This window comes from Saimiri boliviensis, chromosome 12 (genome assembly GCF_048565385.1).
Source record: "Saimiri boliviensis isolate mSaiBol1 chromosome 12, mSaiBol1.pri, whole genome shotgun sequence".
NCBI lineage: Eukaryota > Metazoa > Chordata > Mammalia > Primates > Cebidae > Saimiri > Saimiri boliviensis.
In genome coordinates this window covers 50010348-50033911 of record NC_133460.1, presented here as the reverse complement: position 1 = coordinate 50033911, position 23564 = coordinate 50010348, and the positions used below count along the sequence as shown (strand labels likewise).

The following is a 23564-nucleotide window of genomic DNA, read 5'->3' as shown; positions in this document are numbered from 1 at the left end:
TGTGGCTCCGTGCTATACCTGCAACACCACTCTACCTCACACTCATTCAGAGGAATTCAGACCGCCTGGGTTTTCCCAAATACCCGATTCATGCAGAACTTTTCTGTGCCACAGGCTTCAATCAAGATTAGTGGATGGATGGAGATTTGCTATTAACCAAGTAAACAGCTTCACATTGAACATTAAGCCACCTTGTTTTTAAAGCTCCTCGCCCATCTTCCACTGGGGTCGTCTCCCCAGCAGCAGCATTTGTAACACACAGTCATGTTCAGGAAAGTCTCTAGGCCCTGCTCCCCAAGGTGCTACCTGTCCTCTGGGGTATCCGGGTGATTTCTCATGGGTGTCAGGATGCCATGGCCACTTCCTGGTCACTCCCAAGTTTTCTCTGTCTCCAGGACCTGGAAATTCTCTTTTGCCTTTCCCCTGCTCCTCTCCTTAAAGCGTTGAGACCGATTTTCCCTTTCATTTTTTTTCCCTTAAGGGTCTAGGTCCTTCTTGGGACCCAGTCTCCTTAACCATAGAGGTAGCCATTGTTTTTGACTGTCCAGGAATGTGAAACCTAGCACTGCCCAACCAGAGACCCCATCCCTTGGCACAGTGAAGCAGCCTCGTTGTCTAGGGTAATACCTGAGGTTTGTTGTCTCACGGCCAAGAAAATCAAAGATGCAGGCACACAGAGTCAGGTTAAGAGTGGAAGTTTTAACAGGTGAAAGGAAGAGCTCTCTGCTACAGTCAGAAGTCTCAGAGAAATAGGTTGCTGGTTCCATGGTGAAATGCAGGGAGTTTTATAGATGAGCTTGAGGAGGTGGTGTCTTATTAACATAGGGTGGGAATCAGTTGGACCAGGTGTGCCTTTTGCATAGGCTGCAAAAAACTGGTTAGGACTTAGGTGTGCCATTTGCATAGGGTGGGAATTTCTGGCCACCCTCACCCTAGTCTTTTATTATGCAGGCAGGTCCTCTGCCTGGCCTGTGCCATGTTGCCTATTCCTTTACTGTACACGTGGTAACAATAAAAGCGAAGACGGAGCCTCCATGTTGGACATGGCTGGCTCCCAGGTAGCCCTTTTCTATTGGCACAGCTGCCAACACTCCCCTGTGCAAGCTTCCAGCCTCCTTATTTATGCTTGCAGCTTGATTTTTTCAGGCTCTCTTTGTTTAAAAAAAAAAAAAAAGATTTCTTGGGCTGCTTTTTGTTTAAAGGAAAACTCTACCAAGGACTCTTTAACCCTCACTATCTGCCTAAATAATTTCTTTCTACCTTCTATATCAGTAGGATTGGTCAGGGATAGGACAAACATTTAACCCAAGCTGGGCCAATCACAGTCTGTCCTTGGAAATTTTTTTTGCGGGGGAAGGAAGGTTCGAGTTTCAGAGGATTCCATCATTGTTCTATATGGACAAAGTCCTGGATACAGTCATACCTGAGGCTCCTGATTCTCCCCCACCCTTCCCCATATTTGAGGCAATAAAATTTCTTCTTCATCCAATAGTTGATTTTTACGTGTACTTTTTTTTAACATACAATTTACCATCTTAACCATTTTAAAATACACAGTTCAGTGGCATGAAGTACATTCACATCGCTATGCCACCATCACTCCCATCTCTCCACACAACTCTTTTCATCTTGCAAAGCTAACACTCCATGCCCATTAAACAGTAACTCCCCATTCTCTCCTCTCCTAGTTCCTGGCAACACCATTTTACTCTGTCTTTCTGGAATTCACTACTCTAGGTACCTCACTTAAATGGAATCATACAGTATTTGTCCTTCTGTGACTGGCTGATTTCACTTAGCATAATGTTCTCACCCTTCAGCCATGTTGCAATATATGTCAGAATTTCCTTCCTTTTTTTTGAGACAGAATTTCACTCTTGTTGCCCAGACTGGAGTGCAATGAGCAATCTCAGCTCACTGCAACCTCTGCCTCCCAGGTTCACGCAATTCTCCTGCCTCAGCCTACTGAGTAGCTGGGATTACAGGCATGTGCACCATGCCCAGCTAATTTTGCAGTTTTAGTAGAGATGGGGTTTTGCCATGCTGGTCAGGCTGGTCTTGAACTCCTAACCTCAGGTGACCCAGCCACCTCAGCTTCCCAAAGTACTGGGATTACAAGCGTGAGTCACCCTGCCCGGCCAATTTCCTTCCTTTTTAAGCCTAAACGATATTCCCTTGCATGAATATACCACCTTTTGTTTATCCATTCATCCACTGACGGACACTCGGGTTGTTTCCACTTCTTGCCTACTGTGAAAAATGCTGCTATGAGAATAAGTGTACAAAAGTAGGTGATTTTTGTGTCATATGTGATGAAAAGGATCCACAATAATCTCAGGTCTTATAGCTGGTAAGCCGAGATTTCAGAATTTAAATCCAGATTCACCAGACTCTGGAGTTCTGGCTCTGACTGACAAGAGCCCTTGGTTTTAAACTTGAACCATTCCCCTACCCCATCAGGAATTTTGTTATACCTGCCTTTTTTTTTTTTTTTTTTTTTTTGAGACAACCCATTCTGTTGTCCAGGTTTGAGTGCAACTCACTGCAGTCTCACACTCCTGAACTCAAGCAATTCTCCTATCTCAGCCTCCTCAGTACCTGGAACTACAGGCACGTGCCACCATGCCTGGCTCATTTTTGTATTTTTGTGTAGAGACAGGGTCTCCCTATGCTTCCCAGGCTAGTCTTTAACTTCTGGGCTCAAACGATCTGCCCACCTCCACCTCCCAAAGTGCTAGGATTACAGGTGTGAACCATTCCCCTCAGCCTTGTTACAACTGTTTACCACCTATACTCTTCCTTAATGTTTATTAAAATGTACCTTTCTTTTTTTGCTTAAATAAATATATGTAGTAGTCCACTCTCACACTACTATAAAGAATTACCTGAGACTGTGTAATTTATAAAGAAAAGAGGTTTCATTGACTTATGGTTCCACAGGCTATACAGGAGGCATGGCTGGGGAGGCCTTAGGAAATTTACAATCATGGCAGAAGGGTGAAGGTGAAGCAAGCATGTCTTCACATCATGGCAGGAGAGAAACAGAGGGAAGGGGGGAGGTGCTACACAGTTTCAAACAACTGGATCATGAGAACTATCACAAGAACAGCAAGAGGGAAATCTGCCTTCATGATCCAATCACCTCTCACCAGGTCCTCCTCCAACACTGAGGGATACAATTCAACATGAGAGTTGGGTGAAGACACAAATCTAAACCATATCACTCTGCCCCTGGCCCCTCCCAAATCTCATGTCCTTTTCACATTTCAAAACACAAACATGCCTTCTCAACAGTCCCTCAAAGCCTTAACTTATTCCAGCATTCATTCAAAAGTCCTAAGTCTCATGTGAGACTAAGCAAGTCCCTTCCACTTATGAGCCTGGGAAATCAAAAACATGTTAGTTACTTTCAAGATACAATGAAGGTTCAGGCAGTGGGTAAATGCTTCCTTTCCAAATGGGAGAAATTGGCCAAAACAAAGAGGCTACAGGCCCCCATGCAAGTCTGAGACCCAGAAGGGCAGCCGTTAAATCTTAAAGCTCCAAAATAATCTCCTTTGACTCCATGCCTCACATCCAGGCTACACCGATACAAGAGGTGAGCTCCAAGGCAGTGGGCAGATCCACCCTTGTGGCTCTGCAAGGTACTGCCCACTTGGCTGCTTTCACAGGCTGGTGTTGATTGCCTGCAGTTTTTCCGGGCGCATGGTGTAAGCTGTCGGTGGACCTACCATTATGGGGTCTGGAGATGGTGGCCCTCATCTCACAGCTCCACTAGGCAGTGCCCCAGTAAGGACTCTGCTGGGGGGCCTCGAACCCCACATTTCTCCTCTGCACTACCCTAGTAGAGGTTATCCATGAGGGCTCTGCTCCTGCAGCAGAATTTTTCCTGGACATCCAGGAATTTCCATACATCCTTTTAAATCTAGACAGAGACTCCCAAGTCTCCATTCTTGTCCTCTGTGCACCCACAGGGCCAATACCACGTGGAAGCCCACCAAGGCTTCTTATGGTGGAGCAGTGACCCAAGATGTATCTGGGGCCCTTAGTCATTGCTGGAGCTGGAGTGGCTGGGATGCAGGGTACCACGTCCTGAAGATGCATAGGGCAGTGGGGCCATTGGCCTAGCCCATGAAACCATTTTCTCTCCTAGGCTTCCAGGCCTGTGATGGGAGAGGCAGCCATGAAGTCCTCTGAGACTTCTTTGAGACATCTTTCCCATTGTCTTGGCTAGTAATGTTCAGCTTCTCTACTTATGCAAATTTCTGCAGCCTGCTTGAATTTCTCCTAAGAAAATGCGTCTTTCTACCACATGGTCAGGCTGCAAACTTTCCAAACTGCTATGCTCTGCTTTCCTATTAAATGTAAGTTCCTATTTCAGATCATATCTTGGCAAACGTGTGTGAGTTTATGCTGTTAGAAGGAGCCAGGACACATCTGGAACCCTGCTGTTTAGAAATTTCTTCCACCAGATACCCTAAATCACTTCTCTCAAGTTCAAATTTCCACAGATTTCTAGAGCAGGGGCACATTGCTACCCATCTCTTTGCTAAAGCATAGCAAGAGTGACCTTTACTACAGGTCCCAATAAATTTCTCATCTCCATCTGAGACCTCCTCAGTCTGGAATTCACTGTCCATATCACTATCAGCATTTTGGTCATAACATTCAAGTCTCTAGGAAATTCCAAACATTTCTATATCTTCCAGTCTTCTTCTGACCCCTTCAAACTGTTCCAACCTCTTCCTGTTACCCAGTTCCAAAGTTTTCAAATATCTTTATAGCAATGCCTCATTTCTCTGGTACCATTTTTTTTTATTAGTCTGTTCTCACATTGCTATAAAGAACTACCTGAGACTGGGTAATTTATAAAGAAAAGAGGTTTAATTGGCTCACAGTTCCACAGGCTGTACAGGAAGTTTATGGTACTGGGGGATTCTGGTTCAATAAATGATCATCTAGTCATACCATGGGGTACTGTGTCATCATTAAAAATGAAGATGTAGTTCAATGTATTTCAGGATGGAAAGGTGTTCTTATTACATTGCTGTGGGGGTAGCAGGAGGGGGATGACATGTATGTGTACAGTATTAATAATATTCACCCAGTGTGTGCATATGTGTACACAGACCGTCTTGCACATGCACATACTTGGGAAAAACCCTGCCCCACCCACCGAGGGCTACTGACCCCTAAGGTCCTGGCAAATCCAGTGGCAGAAGAGTTTTTACCAATAATATCCCCTCCTCCTGGTCTGGGGGAAGGATTCCTTGCCCCTGAGCCTGACACCTCAGCACCTCTACCAGAATTGCACACCCCTAAACCACCCAGAGTAGACGAGAGAATGTAGAGAGACCCCCTCTCATAGCCGCCTGCTTCCCAGAAGGAACTCCAGCCCCACCTCTAGCAGCCTGCCTGCGACCCAGGGCAGGGTTGCAGATGCCTTTAAGAGAGCAGAGGTATATGGGAGTGGATGAAGATGGCCACATGGTGGAAAGGTGTGTTTTCACATACCCGCCATTCACCTCAGCTGATCTTATCAACTGGGAAAGTAACAACCTGTCTTATACCAAGAGCCACAGCTCTCATTGACCTCATAATCCCACTTAGGATGATTGCCACCAGCTGCTTATATATCTTTTTAACATGGATGAAAGTCGGAGAGTACTCCAAGCCACCTCCGAATGGTTAAAGCAGCATGTTCCTGCAGATTCCCAGAACCTCCGAGTATGTCAGGGTCCAATTACAGGGGACTGACCCCCAGTGGGATCCGAACACCCCAGAGGGCATGCAGAGGTTAATCCAGTACAGAGAGGCCTTACTGGAAGGGTTGAAAAAGGGAGCCCAGAAGGCTACAAACATCAATAAAGTCTCTGAGGTCATTCAAGGGAAAGACGAAAGCCCTGCACAGTTCTATGAGAGGCTGTGTGAAGCCTATCACATGTATACTCCTTTCAATCCTGAGAGCCCCAAAAACCAACATAAGGTAAATATGGCATTAGTCAGTCAATGTGCAGAAGACATTAGGAGAAAACTGCAGAAGCAGGCAGATTTGCGGACATGAATACTTCAGTTATTGGAAATAGCTAACCAGCTGTCTGTGAACAGAGACGTGGTAAGCCATAGAGAAAGTTGTAGAGAAAACGAGCGTCAGACTCCACGAAATGCTGACTTGATAGCTGTCGCTGTTAGAGGAGCACCCCCAGAAGCGGGGGAGGGGGGCTCCTGGAACGCTAGCAGTCTAATCACCCACACCTGCAGTGTGACCAGTGTGCTTGCTGTAGGGAAGTGGGACACTGGAAGGACGAGTGCCCCCAGTGGACAGGAAAACAGGGCAATCTTAAGCACGAAGCTTCAGACGAAAATGAAGGAGCTCTGTTCAATCTAACGGAAGGGCCACTGGACTGAAGGGGGCCAGGCTCATTTGCCCCAAAGAGCTCATGGTCAGGATGACAGGCCTGTAACCCCCCTATCAAAGGAAACAACCAACATTGTTGGAGCTACTGGGGTATCAGAGAAACAGTCTTTCTGTTTGCCTCAGACCTGTTTGCTGGGAGGCCATGAGTTATACATCAGTTCTTGTTCATGCCAGACTGCCCCCTACCCCTCTTGGGGAGAGATTTGCTAAGCAAACTAAGAGTTACTACTATCACCTTCACCAATAAGGGCTCCCTGCAGCTGAAACTGCCTCAGGCAGGGGTTATCATGGCTCTCACAGCCCCTTCGAAGGAGGGGTGGAGACTCTTTCTAACTAAACCGGGGACTGAAGACTACAGGCCAGTTCAGGACTTGCATTTGGTTAATCAGACTACAGTGACTTTGCACCCACCTGCACCCAACCTGTGCATGCTGTCGGGATTATCACCAGTGGAGGATAGTTGGTTCACCTGCTCGGACTTAAAGAATGCTTTCTTTACCGTTTGGACTGGCCCTGGAGAGTCCGAAACAATTTGCGTTTCAATGGGAGAATCCAGAAACAGCTGTGACCACCCAGTACCCCTGGACCCGGCTTCCCCAGGGGTTCAAGAACTCTCCCACCATCTTTGGGGAGGCACTAGCCCATGACCTCCAGAAGTTTCCTGCTAAAGACTTAGGCTGCATGCTGCTCCACTATGCTGGTGACCTTTTACTGGGACACCCCATAGCAGTCAGGTGTGCTAAAGGAACAGATGCCTTACTTCGGTACCTGGAGGACTGTGGGTATAAAGTGTCTAAAAAAAAAACCAGCCCAGATTTGCTGGCAGCAAGTGCGATATCTGGGGTTCACCATCCAGCAGGGAGAGTGCAGCAGCCTAGGAGCAAAGAGGAAACAAGTCATTTGCAACCTGCCAGAACCTGAGACTAGAAGGCAGGTGAGGGAGTTCCTGGGAGCCGTGGGCTTCTGTAGATTGTGGATTCCAAACTTTGCAGTACTGGCCAAACCCCTATACAAAGTGACAAAGTAGGGAGACGAGGAACCCTTTAAATGGGGATCTCAGCAGCAGCAGGCCTATCAGAAACTAAAAGCGAAACTTTTGCCAGCCCTAGCTTTGAGTTTACCTGATTTAACAATCACGCTGATTAACAATCACGCTGTAGGTGTCAAAAAGAAAAAAAAAATAAAAGCAGTTGGAGTTCTAACCTTGGCCCAGGCTTGTAGCTTATCTCTCCAAGCAGCTAAATGGAGTTTCCAAGGGATGGCCCCATGCTTAAGGGTCCTGGCAACAACTGCTCTTCTAGCACAGAGGCTAACAAGCTAGCTCTGGGGCAAAATTCAAATATCAAAGCACCCCACACAGTAGAAACTCTAATGAATACCAAACGCCATCATTGGTTAACAAAAGCTGTTAGCCAAATGCCAGAGCCTGCTCTGTGAAAATCCCCACCTCACCATTGAGGTCTGCAACACGTTAAAAACCTGGCCACTTTGCCCCCGGTATCAGAAGACCCGGTTCAACACATCTGTGTTGAAGTATTGGACTCAGTTTATTCCAGCAGGCTGGATCTTTGGGATCAACCATGGACGGTGGTAGACTGGGAGTTGTGTGTAGATAAAGGCAGTTTTGTTAATCCACGAGGAGAAAGCTGGGCAGGCTGTGCAGTAGTAACTCTGGACACCGTAACTGGGACCGTGCCACCGCCTCAGGGTACCTGGGCTTAGAAGGCTGAACTTACTGCTCTAACCTGGGCCCTAGAACTGAGTGAAGATAAGACTGTGAACTTCCGTACTAATTCCCGGTATGCCTTTTTCACTCCTCAAGTACATGGGACGCTGTACAAAGAGAAGGACTGTTAAATTCCGGAGGAAAAGGACTTTCTCCAAGCAGAAAATGGAGCAGATAAACAGCTTAGGGAAAATGTGCCAGGAAACAGAATTACAGTGGGTGCAGGCACTTCCCTTGGTGTTATTCAACGTTAGATGTACTCCCGATATTCCCCCTGTGAAGTCTTATATCATAGGCCCCCTCCCATACTGCAGGCACTCCCGGGAACTCCTCGGGAGTGGGGAAAATTAAGCTAAAAAAACAGCTACAAGCTCTAGGAAAAATCACTCGGGAAATTTCAACCTGGGTAAATGAAAGATGCCCTGTAAGCTTATTCTCCCCAGTTCACCCTTTCTTACCAGGTAGCCGCGTGTGGATAAAGGACTGGAGTGTAGCCCCTCCGAAGCCACGGTGGAAAGGACCCCAGACTGTGATCCTGAGCACCCCCACAGCCGTAAACGTAGAGGGAATCCCAGCCTGGATCCACCACAGCCGTGTCAAACTGGCAGCAGCTGAAGCTTGGGAAGCTAGACCAGACCCAGACAACAACTGCAAAATCACCTTAAAAAGGACAACAAGCTCGGCTCCAGCCACATCCCGGAAGCTGGCTGGTTCACGTACGGCGGAAACATGAGGAAGTGCATCGTGGGACTCGTTCTTCTTAATATTTGAACTTGTACAGTAGGGACCTTAACTAATTTTGAAGAATGCTCTCAGTGTGTACCTAGCATTTGTTAACCGGTGATGTCCTGTGGTATTCATTAGCGTTTCTACTGTGTGGGGAGCTTTGACATTTGAATTTTGCCCCAGAGCTAGCTTGTTAGCCTCTTGTGCGAGAAGAGCAGGTTACTAAGGCAGGACATAAAGTTACTGCCGTTCTTTTGATCTACAGTTATTATGAGTCCACAGGGACACAAAAGGAAACCAGTTTATATAATGGTACTCAGTATAAGGTGTGAAATCCAGGGGATGGACAACCCGATGTACGCTGCGACCCATCAGAGCCCCCCTACACATACAACTTTTGAAATTAGACTCCTAACAGGGCAACGGAATAGCCCTACTAAATTAATAGCTAAAACAGAGGAGAAAGGAAGCCCAAAGCAGATCACCCTAAGGTTTGATGCCTGTGCAGCCATCAATGCCTGTCATTCCATTGGGGGGTGCTGTGGTTCCCTCGGATGGGAACAAAGTTATGCAAAAGAGCAGAAGTACATCTGCCAGGAAACCTACTGGTGCAGCAAATGCATTGTTAGGTCTTGTGTCCTCTGGGCCACTTGGAAAAATAATACAAATAATCCCGTTCACCTTATAAAAGGGAGGGACACCATTCCAGGGAGTAATGTCCCCTGCGTCTCAGGACATTGTAACCCAGTAGAATTAATAATCACAAACCCCCAAGACCCCAAATGAGAAAAAGGGGAAAATGTAATGCTAGAAATTGAGGGAAATGGGCTTGATCCCGGAGTCAGCATCCAGATTCAGGGAAAAATCCAAAAACACTCAACCCAGCCAGTGTACCAGCCCTTCTATTTTATATATATATATATATATATATAAAATAGAAACTATAAAATATGTAGTTTGTTTGTTTGTTTGTTTTTAAAGACAGGGTTCTACCACGTTGGCCAGGCTGGTCTTGAACTCCTGACCTCAGGTGATCCACCCACCTTAGCCTCCCAAAGTGCTGAGATTACAGGCGTGAGCCACTGCGCCCGGCCTCTATAATATATTAAATGAAAAAACTTGTTCCTCCAACTTGCTGAAAATGTAGCCCATTCGCTTAATGTCACTTCTTGCGATGCGTGTGGAGGAACTACCATGGGTGATCCGTGGCCATGGGAAGCCGGTGAGTTAGTACCCTCGGACCCTGTCCCTGACCTGACAGTTCAAAGAATTCAAACCAACAGTTTCCAGGTTTTAAAGGTTTCAATTATTGGACGATACTGTTTGGCCAAAGAAGGAACAAACTTCACTGTTCCAGCTGGAAAGCTTAGCCGCTTAGGGCAGTGACTGTGTAATGGAACAGTGGACACTGTAACCTGGTGGAGCTCAAACTGTACAGAGAAAAATCCCCTCCTAAAATTTCCAAAATTATAGGATGCTTGGAATCACCCTGGGCATCAGATACTGGACGGCCCCCAGCTGGATTGTACTGGCTATGTGAACATAGAGCGTATGTACAGCTGCCTGAAAGATGGACCGGTAGCTGTGTCCTAGGCACCAATTTAAGCCTTCCTTTTTCCTATCGTCTGCCAAGACAGGTGGGCTGTTAACAACATCCAGTCTGTTCTGCCCTGGAGAAAAGAAATCTAAGATAGGTGAATGGGAAGATAAAGAGTGGCCACTGGAAAGAATTATTAAGTATTATGGGCTGGCCACATGGGCGGAGAATGGCTCATGGGGACGCCAGACTCCTGGCTATATGCTCAATCGGATCATCTGGTTGCAGGCTGCCTTGGAAATACTCGTTAATGGAACGGCCAAATTCTGTCCATTTGGGCCAGACAAGAAACTCAAATGAGAAATGTGATTTATCAGAACCGGTTGGCCTTAGATTATTTGCTAGCAGCTGAAGGAGGACTCTGTGAAAAATTCAACAGACGACCAGGGTCAAACAGTTAAGGATATTATAAAAGACATGACCACACTAGCACACGTGTCTGTGTAGGTATGGCACAGACTCAACCCTGAGTTCTCATTTAAACGTTGGTCCTCAGCCTTGGGAGTTAAAGACTTTCATTATAAGTGTGATAACAATAGTAGGTGTTTGTTTGCTACGCCCCTGTTTGCCTCCCCAACCCCCCGTTCATCTAAATGACTAAGAGATTCATCATGGCTTTAATAGACCAGAGAACCACATCACAAGTATATTACATGAATCATTATCAACCAGTTTCTTTAGAGGATCAGGAGAATGAGAATAAGAGTGAGAACTCTCACTAATGTTATAAGTGAGAGTCTCAAAGGAGGGAGTGAGGAAGGAGACCCTTAATCACCTCTGGCCTTCTACATTGCATCTCAAAAGGAGAAGTTAGAAGTCAGCTAGAGAAGGGACCGGTTGGCACCGCCAGCCCGGTTAAGCATAAGACCCCTACTGCTGAACACAATCCCATCTATAGAGCACGGATATGGTATGGAGGAATCTCTCCGAAGGCATTGTTTTTACTTAAACAGGATCAAACCCCCACCCCACACCTACTTCATGGGTCAAGACCCTTTTACATATAATTTCCAGAGTTGTAAGCCTTTCGGGGACCAGGCGTGGTGGCTCATGCCTGTAATCCAAACACTTTGGGGGCCAAGGCAGGCAGATCACCTGAGGTCGGGAGTTCAAGACTAGCTTGACCAACATGTGAAACCCCATCTTAAAAAAAAAAAAAAATAGAGTTGTAAACCTTTAAAAGGGCAGGGACTTTCTGTGTTAGGTGAGCTCAGCTGTTATGCAACTATGCCGCTGTGCTCCCAGCTGAATAGATCACTCCTTCCTTCCCAGTTTGCTGTTCAAGAGGTTTGTCGTGCAGCTTTTCCTGCTTTAATGGGAGCCATGGAGGAGGGCACACTGGGGCTGGTGCTGGTCCCTCCCTTGCTGGGTGATCTGAGATGAGTTGTTTTCCTCTCACTGGGCAATAGAATCGCCATATATGGATGTAGGAACTGGACCAGGTGATGCCGAAGATCTCTGAGAGCCCCTGGCCAAAAGTTCTAAGCTGTTTACCTCTCCAGGCAGGCAGATGTTTTTTCCCTGCTTCTCTCCTAGGTCGGTTCTCCTGGACCCCATGCCCAGAGACTTACTAGCACGGCCAGGCCTTGTGTGTTTTGGTTCCAGGAGGATGTATCTGGGACCCACCAGGTATCCTGCTCTGTGCAGAAGTACATGGTGATTGAGACCAGGGACCCTCTCAGCCATGAGGGGTTGAGGCCCAGAAGAAAGCCACTAGCCCAGCAAGTGACCACTCAGCATTATCCCCTGCTCTCCTAGGTTCAACTCCCAACAAGGGGTCATCTGGCCTGGTTTGGAGGACAGCTTATTTACTCATTTTCAATTCACCTTTCTCCCATCCCTCCACCCCTGCCATCATTTCAGCCTTCAGAAACAAGAAGCCTCGGAAAGTCTGAGAGCCCCCAGCCCCTAGGGGATCCATGACTGAAGCTGGTACTCTGCGGAGGACACAGAGACAGTCTGAGCAGCAGTTGGTGGGGCTCGGGGAGTGAGGGTATCAACTAGAGCAGGAGGCAGGGAGGCTGGTGGGACTCAGCCTCTCTAACAACCTAAGGCAGGTCCTCAGCTTTCTAGATAACCGCTGGGGCCGAACTCAATGACCTGACTTTTCCTACCCCTTCTACCCCTAAACAATTTCCTGTTTGGAGTCCAGGACTAAGAGGTGTTCTCAGGTCCCTTCCAAAGCTGTGATTCTATGAGCCTACGTTTCCAGGATTCTGAGACTCTAAGCAACCCTTTCCCTAAGATCCTACACCGTGTAAGATTTTTATATTTTCTGCAGTGAATGATTCTACACATGTAACCAATTCTAAAATCTTATGTTTCAATTATTCTAGTATCTCAGTATCAGGTATTTCTAGGATTCTATGATTCAACCATTCCAAGATTCTCTGGCTGTAAGGAGGGATGCTAATGCCCTATTTTAATGGCCCTGTGAGCTAGCACTTGCGCAGGAGGGAGAGAGAATGGGTCCTCCATCCTCACAACACCCTAGGGCTGGGGCAGGCCTTGTAAGTCACATGGTCCACATTCATATCACCCCCTGGGCACCCTCAGCCTCTGCAACCTTTCCCCTAACTCACTGAAGAAGCCCCGCAGTGAACACTGGTGTTTGCCCACCTCGAGGCATTTGGTAGGCACTGGCAGCCTCCAGCCTCAGCACTGCGTCCTTCAGGGACCTGATCCAGGAAGGGCTAGCCAAGGAGGCCTGTACCCTCTCACTCTCCCCTCACTCACCTGTGGGGGCCAGAATCACCTCCAAGCGGGTGCTGCCCCCACCAGTGTTATGCAAAGCAGCTAGGCCTAGAACAGGATGGCAGATCACGCCTGTAATCCCAGCACTTTGGGAGGCTGAGGCAGGCAGATCACCTGAGATAGGGAGTTCGGGACTGGCCTGACCAGCATGGAGAAACGCCGTCTCTACTAAAAATACAAAAGATTAGCCTGGTGTGGTGGCAGGCACCTGTAATCCCAGCTACTTGGGAGGCTGAAGCAGGAGAATTGCTTGAACCTGGGAGGCGGAAGTTGCAGTGAGCTGAGATCATGCCACTGCACTCCAGCCTGGGCAACAAGAACGAAGCTCCATCTCAAAAAAAGAATAGGATGGCAGGAGCCAGGGGCTCCAAGGAGACTTTGAGGATTCACCCAGGAGCTTGGCATCCGGGCTTCCGCAGTGGTGGGGTCAGAGTGGTGTTGGGAGGGGTTGGGTTTCTGCAGGCTGTGACCCACCTCCCCAGGGAAAAGCTTCACCCTCTAGTTTCCTCTGCTACCGGGTGGTACTGGTGGAGCTGGGGATGAACCCTGGGTCTGGGGACCGTGAAGTGCCAGTGGGTACCTTTCTGCCCTTCTCCCTCCTGAAAACATCTAAAGTTGGTCTCCCAGTCCCTGCCCAGCCTCCCAGCATGCCCAGCTGGAGCCTGCAGGAGGCCCTGGCAGTGCCTGGGCAGCCTCAGCCACCCACTGCTGGCAGGCCCAGAAGATGCCCTGCTGCTCCACAGTGTGTCTTGGGCCCCCACCACTCTAGGCTCTTTTTTCACTCTGGGTTTCAGGCCTGCCCCAAATAAAAGGAGCCTCCTTGCTTTGCACATAAACATCTGTACCATGTGATCCTGGGAATGTCCCTTCCTCCCTGGCCTTGGTCTCCACATCTGTAAAGTAGAGGGTCCAGCAAATTTTAAGGCTCCTTCCAAGTCCACAAATGCTATGGTTCCATGGGAGAAAAGCAGCGGTACATCCACAGGCCGGCTTTACTTCCACGGACCCGAAACAGACACGTCATACCCAAGTTGTTAAATTGGAAGTGGTTTACTTACTGAAACCCAGATGTCAGCTTGGATTTCCTGCTTCTTTAGGCCAGTGGCTAGAATCTGTAGAGTTCAGTGACCTTGCTGTGAGTCTGTGTGTGAGGAGCTGGGGTGGCTGCCGGAGGAAAGGCTTGTGGGTCAGGACTCCGTTCCCTGCCTCCCATTTTCCTGGACTCCGCTCCTTCTCTTGGCTGCTCCTCTAGCTTCACCCATGCATCCCTTCATTTTCTCAGTTTCCACCAAAACAGGCAAAAATCCTGACCCATAAGAAACCCTTAATTTTGGGGAGGGGTTGGACATTTCCAGATGTTTGGGGAGACAGCAACACAAACAGATTTAATTGAACCTTAGATATACGAGACAACCTGTATCCTAAAAAGCCCCCAGCCACAGACAGGTGGAGAGGCTGCCCTCTCTGCTGTGTTCCCATCCCCACAGGGACAGGGCTCTCCAAACCATCTTCTGCTTGGCCTTAAGGGGAGGAGTGAGATCTGCATAAGGACAAGAGGACTTTTTGCCAGCTTCACCTTTTCTCAGTGCCCAGTAGTGTAGATTCTTTTACTCCATGACGCAAATTCCGCCACTGCTTAGAAGGTAGAAGTGGTTGCAGTCATTTTGCATTCAATGACCATCTCTTTGTTCTTTGGTTGCTAAATTGAGTCCCTCTTGTTGCTCTTTTTTTTTTTGTTTTTGAGACAGGGTCTCGCTCTGTCACCCAGGCTGCAGTGCCACGGCACAATCATAGCTCAGCCTCAAACCCCTGGGCTCAAGGGATCCTCTCACTTCAGCCTCCTAGATAGCTGAGACCACAGATGTGCCACACTATGCCTGGCTCATGTTCTTTTTATTTTCTGTTGAGTTGTGGTCTTGCTATGTTGCTCTGGCTGGTCTGGAATTCCCGCCTCCAAAAGTGCTGGGATTATGAACATGAGCCCCCCTGCCCCACTGGCCTCTAGTTGCATTTAAACAGGCTGAGAATTTCACAAATTTGAATCACAAAAGATTTTTTTTTCTCCAGAAGCACTAATCTGAAATAAAGTGTTGTCCTGCAACTTGGGCCTCAGGGAAGCAGGAGATTCAGTAGCCACGAAACGGTGGCCACCCTGTGTGCCACCTGGCCATGCCACAGCAGGGCACGGGTAGAAAGGCCGAGAAACGGGAGACAGGGGCAGTCAGCTGCGCCCCCACCCCCAGTTCTCTTGCTATAGCCCAGGCCACAGCCTTAGAGCTCTGGCTTCCATGTCCCCTTCCGGCAAAACAGAGAGAGAAAAAGAAACACACACACAACTTTTTGGGATCCAAGGGCAATGTTAATAAATACCTGAAAATGTAAAGATCTGAATTTCCAAGGCACAAGAGTTTGAGACAGGCCAGGCTGGTTCTCACAGGAATGACTCCATATGTGCCCCAGTATCCCAGGGAGAGGAGGGTGGCAGGGGAGGGAGCACCAGGAGGCCCTCCAGGATCTCTATTCTCCAAAGGGGGGTTGCAGGCCAGGGGCCCACTTCCCCTTGCCTTGGGGAAGGAAGACGTGAGAAGCACCTCTCTTCCCTGGCAGGAGTCTGGGAGACACCCTCCATGACCCTGAAGGTGTCCTGGGAACCAAGGCCACTTCCTGAGTGCCAGAGGATCTCAGGCTGTTATCTGTCCCTTGGAGGTAGCATGGACGCGCTGAGGCCCTTACAGCACCATGGGTCAGTGTATCTTCCCCACCCCAGCACCAGGCCAGTGGCTGGCACCCTGCCCTGGGGCACTCAGCCTGAGTGGCCCTTGCCATCTCCAGGGCCAGGCTATGAGTGGACTCTGGTCCTCAGCCCTGGGGTCTGACCACCTCTGGGAGAACCACACACTCTGGCCCAGCTTGAGCCAGGTGGGAGACGAAGACGTCCAACTCTAGCAGGAGTGATCTTTGGCGAAGGGCAACGATTGAAGCGACAGCCTGAGAAATGGCATCCCTTCTGTGTCCCACAGAGTCCCCTTCCAGGCTGAGAGTGATGATGGAAGACGCCATCCTGGTCAAGCCAGGGGTTGAGCACCAGTTTAGAAAACCCTGGATGCTGAGGACTTGGGATCCATGGTGTCCTGAGTCCCCTTCTCTGGTGGGCTGAGGGTAGGATTGGGAGGCCAGTCTGTACCTGGAGTTACCAGAAGTAACACAAGTGACATGTGCAGGGCCAGAGTGTGGCCATGAGCACTATCCCCTGGCCAGCAAAGACAAACTGACCTCTGCTGCCTGGCCAAGGCTGGTAGAACTGCATGGAGCTCTCAGCTTCCAGGAGCTGGGCCTGCGATCACCTCGGGTCCCACCCGCCACGGCCCTGCAGCTGGGAGGCCTCACCACATTCCCAGGCCCCCTTCCTCTGGGCTTGGCTGTGAACAGCCCCCCACCTCCCCTGGCCCTGCTCTGCCTTTCTGGGGAGAGGGGCCAAGTAGGCAGGGCCTCCACAGGGGGCCTCACAGTTCCAGGAAGGCAGGTAGCCCTGACAGCTTCCAGCTTCAGACCAGCAGGGTTCAGACCTGCCTGGACCCAGGGTCTGTGAGGAGGGGGCAATAGGTGACCCTGGTCCCAGCAGGGGAGACCCACAGGAGCCCTGAGGGGGTCAGTCTGGCCACCGGGAGCAGCTTGCTGAGGTATCTCTGATTAGGGCTTTCCCTGATCTTTGCCTTCTTCCTATGCCGCTTTGTGGGGTAAAGAGCATCACAGCCCCAAAAGAGAAGAAGGAGAATCGTTTAAAATGAAGTCTGTGCTTGCGCCTGCCCCGCTGTGTGTGTCCTCTGAGCTGGGGGTCGTGGGGCAGCACGCCAGAGTGTAGATATGCCTGGTGGGGTGGCAGGGCACAGCTCATGTCACCGGGGAGGCGGCCGGGAGGCTGGTGCCCGGATACTTCCGGCCTTCTCCAGGCTGCCCTTTATCTTCAGGGACTGGCGAAGGTGTCTGAGTCCATCCCCAAGGCAGCCCCCCGGGGGGGGTAGTGGAGATGCTCCAGGATGCTCCAGGGCTCAGTTTCTCTGGGGTAAAGGGATGCTGGGTCCCTGGAGAGCTTGTGTCCAGAGCTCCTGGGAGCTGCGTAGCTTGGCCATGCTGATGGTCCTTGGATCCCGCTGGCTTTCCAGAGGGCTCCACAGCATCTGGAAGGGACTTGGGTCCTGGTAAGGGGCTCTCAGGAGTGGAGAAGGGGGGCAGTGAGGTCGAGCCAGGGTCTGGGCTAGGGTCAGGGCCCGAGGCCTTCTTGATGCAGGATGCACAGCATAGCCGGTAGTAGCCGGGAATGGAGCAATAGCGATCGAGCACTTCCATCTGGCAGAAGACGGACCTGTCCCCCGTGCAGGGCTCTGCTGCACACACAGCACAAGGATGGAAGCAACATGGGATGCCTGTCAGTCAGATGGCCCCTCCTTCCACTCACCCACCGACTGCCTGCCCTCCACCCCGTCCCTGCTGGACCCACTGTAAAGCTTTTTCCTAGAGCAGGCTATGGGGCCACCCAAGAGGAGAGTGAGTCCTCACTACATGGAAGGAACTAAAATCGTCTAGAACGGCACATATCGAAGTGATGTCCCCACGCGCAGTAGCAGCATCACCTGGAAGCTTGCTGGCAAAGCACATCCTCCAGCACCGCCCAGCAACTCAGGCTGGGGCTCAGTGCTGTGCTTTCACAAGCCCTTCAGGGGACTCCATGTGTGGGTACATCTGAGAACCCCAGCCCTTCGCCATTCGTCCTCACCCCGGCTGCACACTGGAATCCTTGGGGATGCCTGTCTCCTTCACCCAAACACTGAACAGTCTGGGGTGTGGCCCACGACCAGGCGGCTCTAACTTGCAGCTAACGGCTCTGGATGGAAGTAGGAACCCTCACCCCTCCCAATCAACCCAAGGAGTCTGACTCACTCCAGCCAGGGCCAAGCTAGAGCCCAGGAGGCTCAAGCGTGGGCCAGGCAGACTGACCATCTGCCATAGTCAGCACACATCTGGGACGTTAAGACTGCCACTGCTTAATTTGGAATCAAGCTGATTTCAGTTCAAATCCAGCCTCTACCACTTAAAAGTGTGAGGCCTTTGGCAAGTCACTTAAACCCTCCAAGCCTCGGTTTCTTAACCTATAGAATGGGGCTAATACTGACACTTACCAATGAATAATAACATTGCAATTACAAATAACATCTTCAAAGTGGCCGGCAAAGATAAGTGCTACTACACGTGTTTGCTTTGCCCAAAATATTGGGCCTTTCTGTGATAACTCCATGTAGGTTTCTTCAGACAGAATGTGAAGGCAGGAGCTCTGCTTTCTACTAATTTTAGCTGAGAGAGAGCAAGAGAGACAGAGGAAGAAACAGAGAGAGTGGGAGGTGGGAAGAGTGGGAGGGACAGAGGGAAAGAGAGAGGCACAGGTGGAGGGGCTGGCTTAGTGGAAGAGAAAGAACAGAGAAAAATGGCAAGCCAGTGACCTCTAGATGGCGCCAGATTTCTGGATCCAAAATCAGGGCCTCATCCCTTGATTTGGGAAGGAAAAGGGCCGGAAACCCAGGGATCTCCCTAGCTGGAACCTCAGCCTAGAAGCAGAGAAGTAGCTACATTTGGAGGTAGAAGGTCCTTTGAGGACATCAAGTCAGAAACCTTATTTTACAAATGAGGTCACTAGGCTCAGAGAGGTTAAGGAATTTGCACAAGATCAACCAGCCAACTGGTCCTCTAACTAGGAGTTGGGATCTTTGATCTTTCTGCTACTCATCTTGCCAGTCCCTGGTCCTGGGGAGGGTGAGGAAGGAAAAGAAAGCTGGAGCCTAGGAAAGGAGTGCCGAATCCACAGCCTGGCACATAGCAGATGCTCAGTAAATACTCATCCTTGGTGGATAAATGGAAAGACGGCAGGATGAACTGACAGGCTCCTGATCACGGGGCAGAGAGAAATCCCTATGCCTGTTGTTACTGGAAGCTGACAGCCAGACAGGAGCGCATGCGTTCTCTCATTCAGTTCTCTCCCCAGCCCTATAAAGGCAGCTCAGATTGCCAATTGCTTATCTGAAAATCTTAGGACCAGATAGTAGTTCAGAATTCAAAAATTTGGGGGTCAGAAAAGTAATATTCTGTGTTTATATTATAGAACATCCTCAGTGGAGCCTGGGATATCACCTTGTAACCAAATATGGCTATGTTTCTATAGCAAAAGAATAAATGATTTCATTAGTTCAGGTCAGATTTTGCCACCAGATAAGTGTGCACCAAACTCCGAAATCAGCATTTTAGAATTGCAGATAAGGGGTCATAGACCAGTACAGCCTCCTCCCTACTTCACAGCTGAGGTACCTTAGGCTCAGGGAGGCGAAGGTCACACGGACAGCTACAAGCTGGGTCTAGTCCACCGCGTGACCCATGCTGCAACACCAGGGCCACTGAAAGGTCTGGGGAGCGGGGTCGTGTCCATAGACTACACTTACTTGATGATATCTTGTTAACGGGATGTAGGTGTCCAGACGGTGGCACCCACTGCCCTTCTAGCATCCCAAGTTCCCAGATGTCAGCCCGCACCGTGGAGTTCTGGTGATTTCCTGTGAACAGGGAGAAGCGATTCTAGTATTTGGGACTTTGGTCTCAAGGACTAGACCTGTCTCCCCATCCCCTCCAGCTCACCTCCACAGGCTGGCAGGCTGCAGACCTGGACGGTGTCTGGCCTATCCCCCTCGCACTGCCCGAGGCTGTTGGCATTGGTCCTGCACACCACCTGCCGCTGCTGGATGCCTTCTCCACAGGTGGCAGAGCACTGCCATGGGTGGGTCAGCGCCAGGCCACAGCGGCCGAGGTCAGGGTAGACAGAGAGAAGGAAGGCAAGCCAGTGAGCTTAGAGCAGCCAATGCCCGGGGACAGAAAGGGTACAAAGGAGAGGGCCAAGTCTTCACTTGACCAGAGGGACATGCAAGGACTGCTTCTAAGTAGCCTCAGTGGGACACCACCCCTGTTGTCCGATAGTCCTGATACCAATGGTAAAGAGCCATTGCCCTGAGCCTAGAACCCCACGGGCCTCTCCACAATCTAAACGGTTAGCCTATGGCTCAGGAGGGAACCTCTGGGACCCCATTCCCTACCACCACCTGCATGCACTGTGTCTGGTCTGTGCCTGGATTCTTCAATATTTTGGTATCACTCTAGCAAACTCCCACGTTGTAATCCAATACATGTAATCCTGGGGCAGGTCGACTGATGTGATGATATCCTGTTAACAGGATGTAGGGGCCTGGATTCCGGCATGTGCTATCCCCACCCCCACCCTGGCTCAGTGTCTAACTCTGTAAACTGAGAGAGCTGGGTGACAGGGTCTCCATGGGCCCTTCTCTGACTAGCTCTGATAGTCAATGATCTTGTGACTTAATTTACTAAACATGGGCCTGCAGAAGTATGTTCAAGAGTGTCTTCTCTGAGAGGGCAGGAGGTGGGTACAAGGAGCAGAAGGCAAGCAGAGGACCACTGTTTGCAGGGGATGGCCACACACAATGTCACCTGGACCTGACCTACTCTTACTCTGGCAAACAGGGCATGTGGAGGTCCTCAATGGAGGGGCAGGGACTCCAGGGAAGCAGTGTTGCCCATTGTGACTCGGTCATTTTTTAGGCGCTAACCATAGCCTTAACTAGCTGAAAGGAGAGGAACTTGAAGGACCCTACCTCACACCCTGGAGCATGTGACCACTGAGACCCAAGGATCATGGGACCCCACAGAACTACGAGACAAACAGGGCTCATCCTCCCAGGATGAATCATTACAAACAGCAGCCAACAGCTCCTGACTGCTCACTCAGTCTCACAAGGGGCTGTGAAAGTTGATTGTATGAGTAGGGTCATTCTTGTCACACCCAGCGAAATCGGAGTTGAGGGACCGGGGAAAAAGCACTCAGGGCACCTAGCACCTGCTCCAAGAATCAAATTTTCCACAAAGCCGGCTGCTGAAACAGGCTGATGTAATTCCAAGCCCAGTTTTATCTAGCAGCTGCTGAAACAACCTGCTGTGACTCCAGGGCTAGTTTTACATACACCGTCACTCACTGCCAGGGCGTGCCAGCTCCCAAAGTTCGTCTAGTGCCAATGAGTTTGTGTTCAACACAATACATACCATGTCCCTTTCTAATAAAATCCCCAACCTTTCCTTTGTTCTTTGGACATACTGAAGACTACGTCGTCTCTGTGTATGCCTTGAGTTGCAATTCTTACTTCCCAAATAAAAGTTAAATTTGGGGCCGGGCACGGTGGCTCAAGCCTGTAATCCCAGCACTCTGGGAGGCCGAGGTGGGTGGATCACGAGGTCAAGAGATCGAGACCATCCTGGTCAACATGGTGAAACCCCATCTCTACTAAAGGTGCAAAAAATTAGCTGGGCATGGTGGCGCGTGCCTGTAATCCCAGCTACTCAGGAGGCTGAGGCAGGAGAATTGCCTGAACCCAGAAGGCGGAGGTTGCAGTGAGCCGAGATCGCGCCATTGCACTCCAGCCTGGGTAACAAGAGCGAAACTCCGTCTCAAAAAAAAAAAAAAAAAAAAAAAAAGTTAAATTTGGAAATTCATCTCTATATTCTTCTCATTGCAACAGGGCCAGTATCCTCCACTGTCTGCCATCTCTCTGTTGCTTTTATCTATGGGGTCCTTTGAAGACCAGCAATCTTTCTATTTTACGTCAAAATAAATGAAGCTATATATTATGCCGTCAGATAAAATGCATGAGTTGTGTGTGGATTTCTGGTTCTTTACAAATACTCATAATGCAATATTTGAAGCATACAGAAAAATACGGAGTTATTCACAAACCGCTATCCACATGCCACCAGCAGCTTTAATAAAAGAGCATCTCAGCATATTTTCAAATTGCACTGTGCTCTAGCAAACTCCCCTGTTGCAATCCACTACATGGTGTGCCCTGGGGCAGTCAACTGATGTGATGATACCCTGCTAACAGTATGTAGGGGCCTACTCTAAACATTAAGTAAATGGCATCCATTGGAAGTGCTTTTGTACTTCATACCGAAGGGCTTTTTCTCACCTAAATGTATTCTCTATTAATAGAGGCTTATCCATTTTGGTGAGTACAGTTCAGGCTTGTTCATTTTTCTTGTTGTATCGTACTGTATTATATGGACAGACCATAATTTTTGTCCAGTGTTCTATAGATACACATTTAGCATATGTCCTAAAGTTTTGCTATTACAATAAACATCACTGTGATCAAATGAGGCTTTATACTTTGGGGTAATATCTACATAAAGTTTGCCATCTTAAATTTTTTTTTTTTTTTTTTTTTTTGAGATGAGTTTTGCTCTTGTCACCTGGGCTGGAGTGCAATGGCATGATCTTGGCTCACTGCAACCTCTGCCTCCCGGGTTTAATCGATTCTTCTGCCTCAGCCTCCAAGTAGCTGGGATTACAGGTATACGCCACCACGCTCAACTAATTTTTGCATTTTTATTAGAGATGGGGTTATATCATGCTGACCAGGCTAGTCTTGAACTCCTGACCCCAGACAATCCACCCACCTTGGCCCCCCAAAATGCCAGGATTGCAAGGGTAAGCTACCACACCCACCTCATCTTAACTATTTTTAAGTGTACGGTTCAGTGGCATTAGCACATTCACATCGTTATACAATCATTACCACCATCTGTCTCCAGAACATTTTCCTCTTTCCCAACAGAAACTCCGTGCCTATTAAACACTAACTCCCCATTCTCCCTCCCCCAGCCCCTGAAAATCACTAGCAAAGTGCCCTCACACAGTGTTTGTCCTTACATGTCTGGAATTATTTTTTTCTTTTGAGACAAGGTCTTGCTCTGTCACCCAGGCTGGAATACAGTGGCATGGTCATAGTTCACTGCAGCCTTGACCTGCTGGGCTCAAACAGTCCTCCTACCTTAGCCTCCAGAGCAGCTGGGACTACAAGCATACACCACCACACCCGGCTAACTTAAATTTTTTATAGAGACAAGGTCTTGCCATGTCGTCTAGGCTGGTCTCGAACTCCTGGGCTCAAGCAATGCACCCACATCAACCTCCCAAAGATCTGCCCGCCTCCGCTTCCCAAGGTGTTGGGATTACAGGCATGAGTCACTGCATCCACACCGGCTTGTTTCACTTGGCGAGGTTTCCAACGTTCACAACAAATGAGGATTTAAAAGGAAATCCAAGACAATTTCCCTGAGGCAATTTCCCCGAGGCAACTTCCAGGGTCTAAGCCACAGAGCACCAGATAACTAAGCAGCCTTACTTTTCCCTTTTGCTACCTGATCTCCTAACAGTCAGCCTCCCACAGCACAGCCAG

General features: G+C 49.3%; 1 protein-coding gene across 3 annotated transcripts in view; it reads right to left on the bottom strand.

Moving 5' to 3' along the window:
* Window positions 1-13553: 13553 nt before the first annotated feature.
* ADAMTS14 (ADAM metallopeptidase with thrombospondin type 1 motif 14) overlaps window positions 13554-23564 on the bottom strand; it is an 87633-nt gene continuing 77622 nt past the window's right edge. For 2 of the 3 annotated variants that reach the window (XM_010339288.3, XM_003928632.4), the window contains exons 20-22: window positions 19900-20029; window positions 19707-19817; window positions 13556-17606 (exon numbers count right to left, since the gene is read on the bottom strand). In XM_010339288.3, the coding sequence (XP_010337590.3) occupies window positions 17113-17606; window positions 19707-19817; window positions 19900-20029 (735 nt within the window). In that variant the 3' untranslated portion in view covers window positions 13556-17112. Of the gene's footprint in view, window positions 17607-19706; window positions 19818-19899; window positions 20030-23564 lie in introns of all 3 variants that reach the window. The other variant, XM_010339289.3, reaches the window with a different exon arrangement.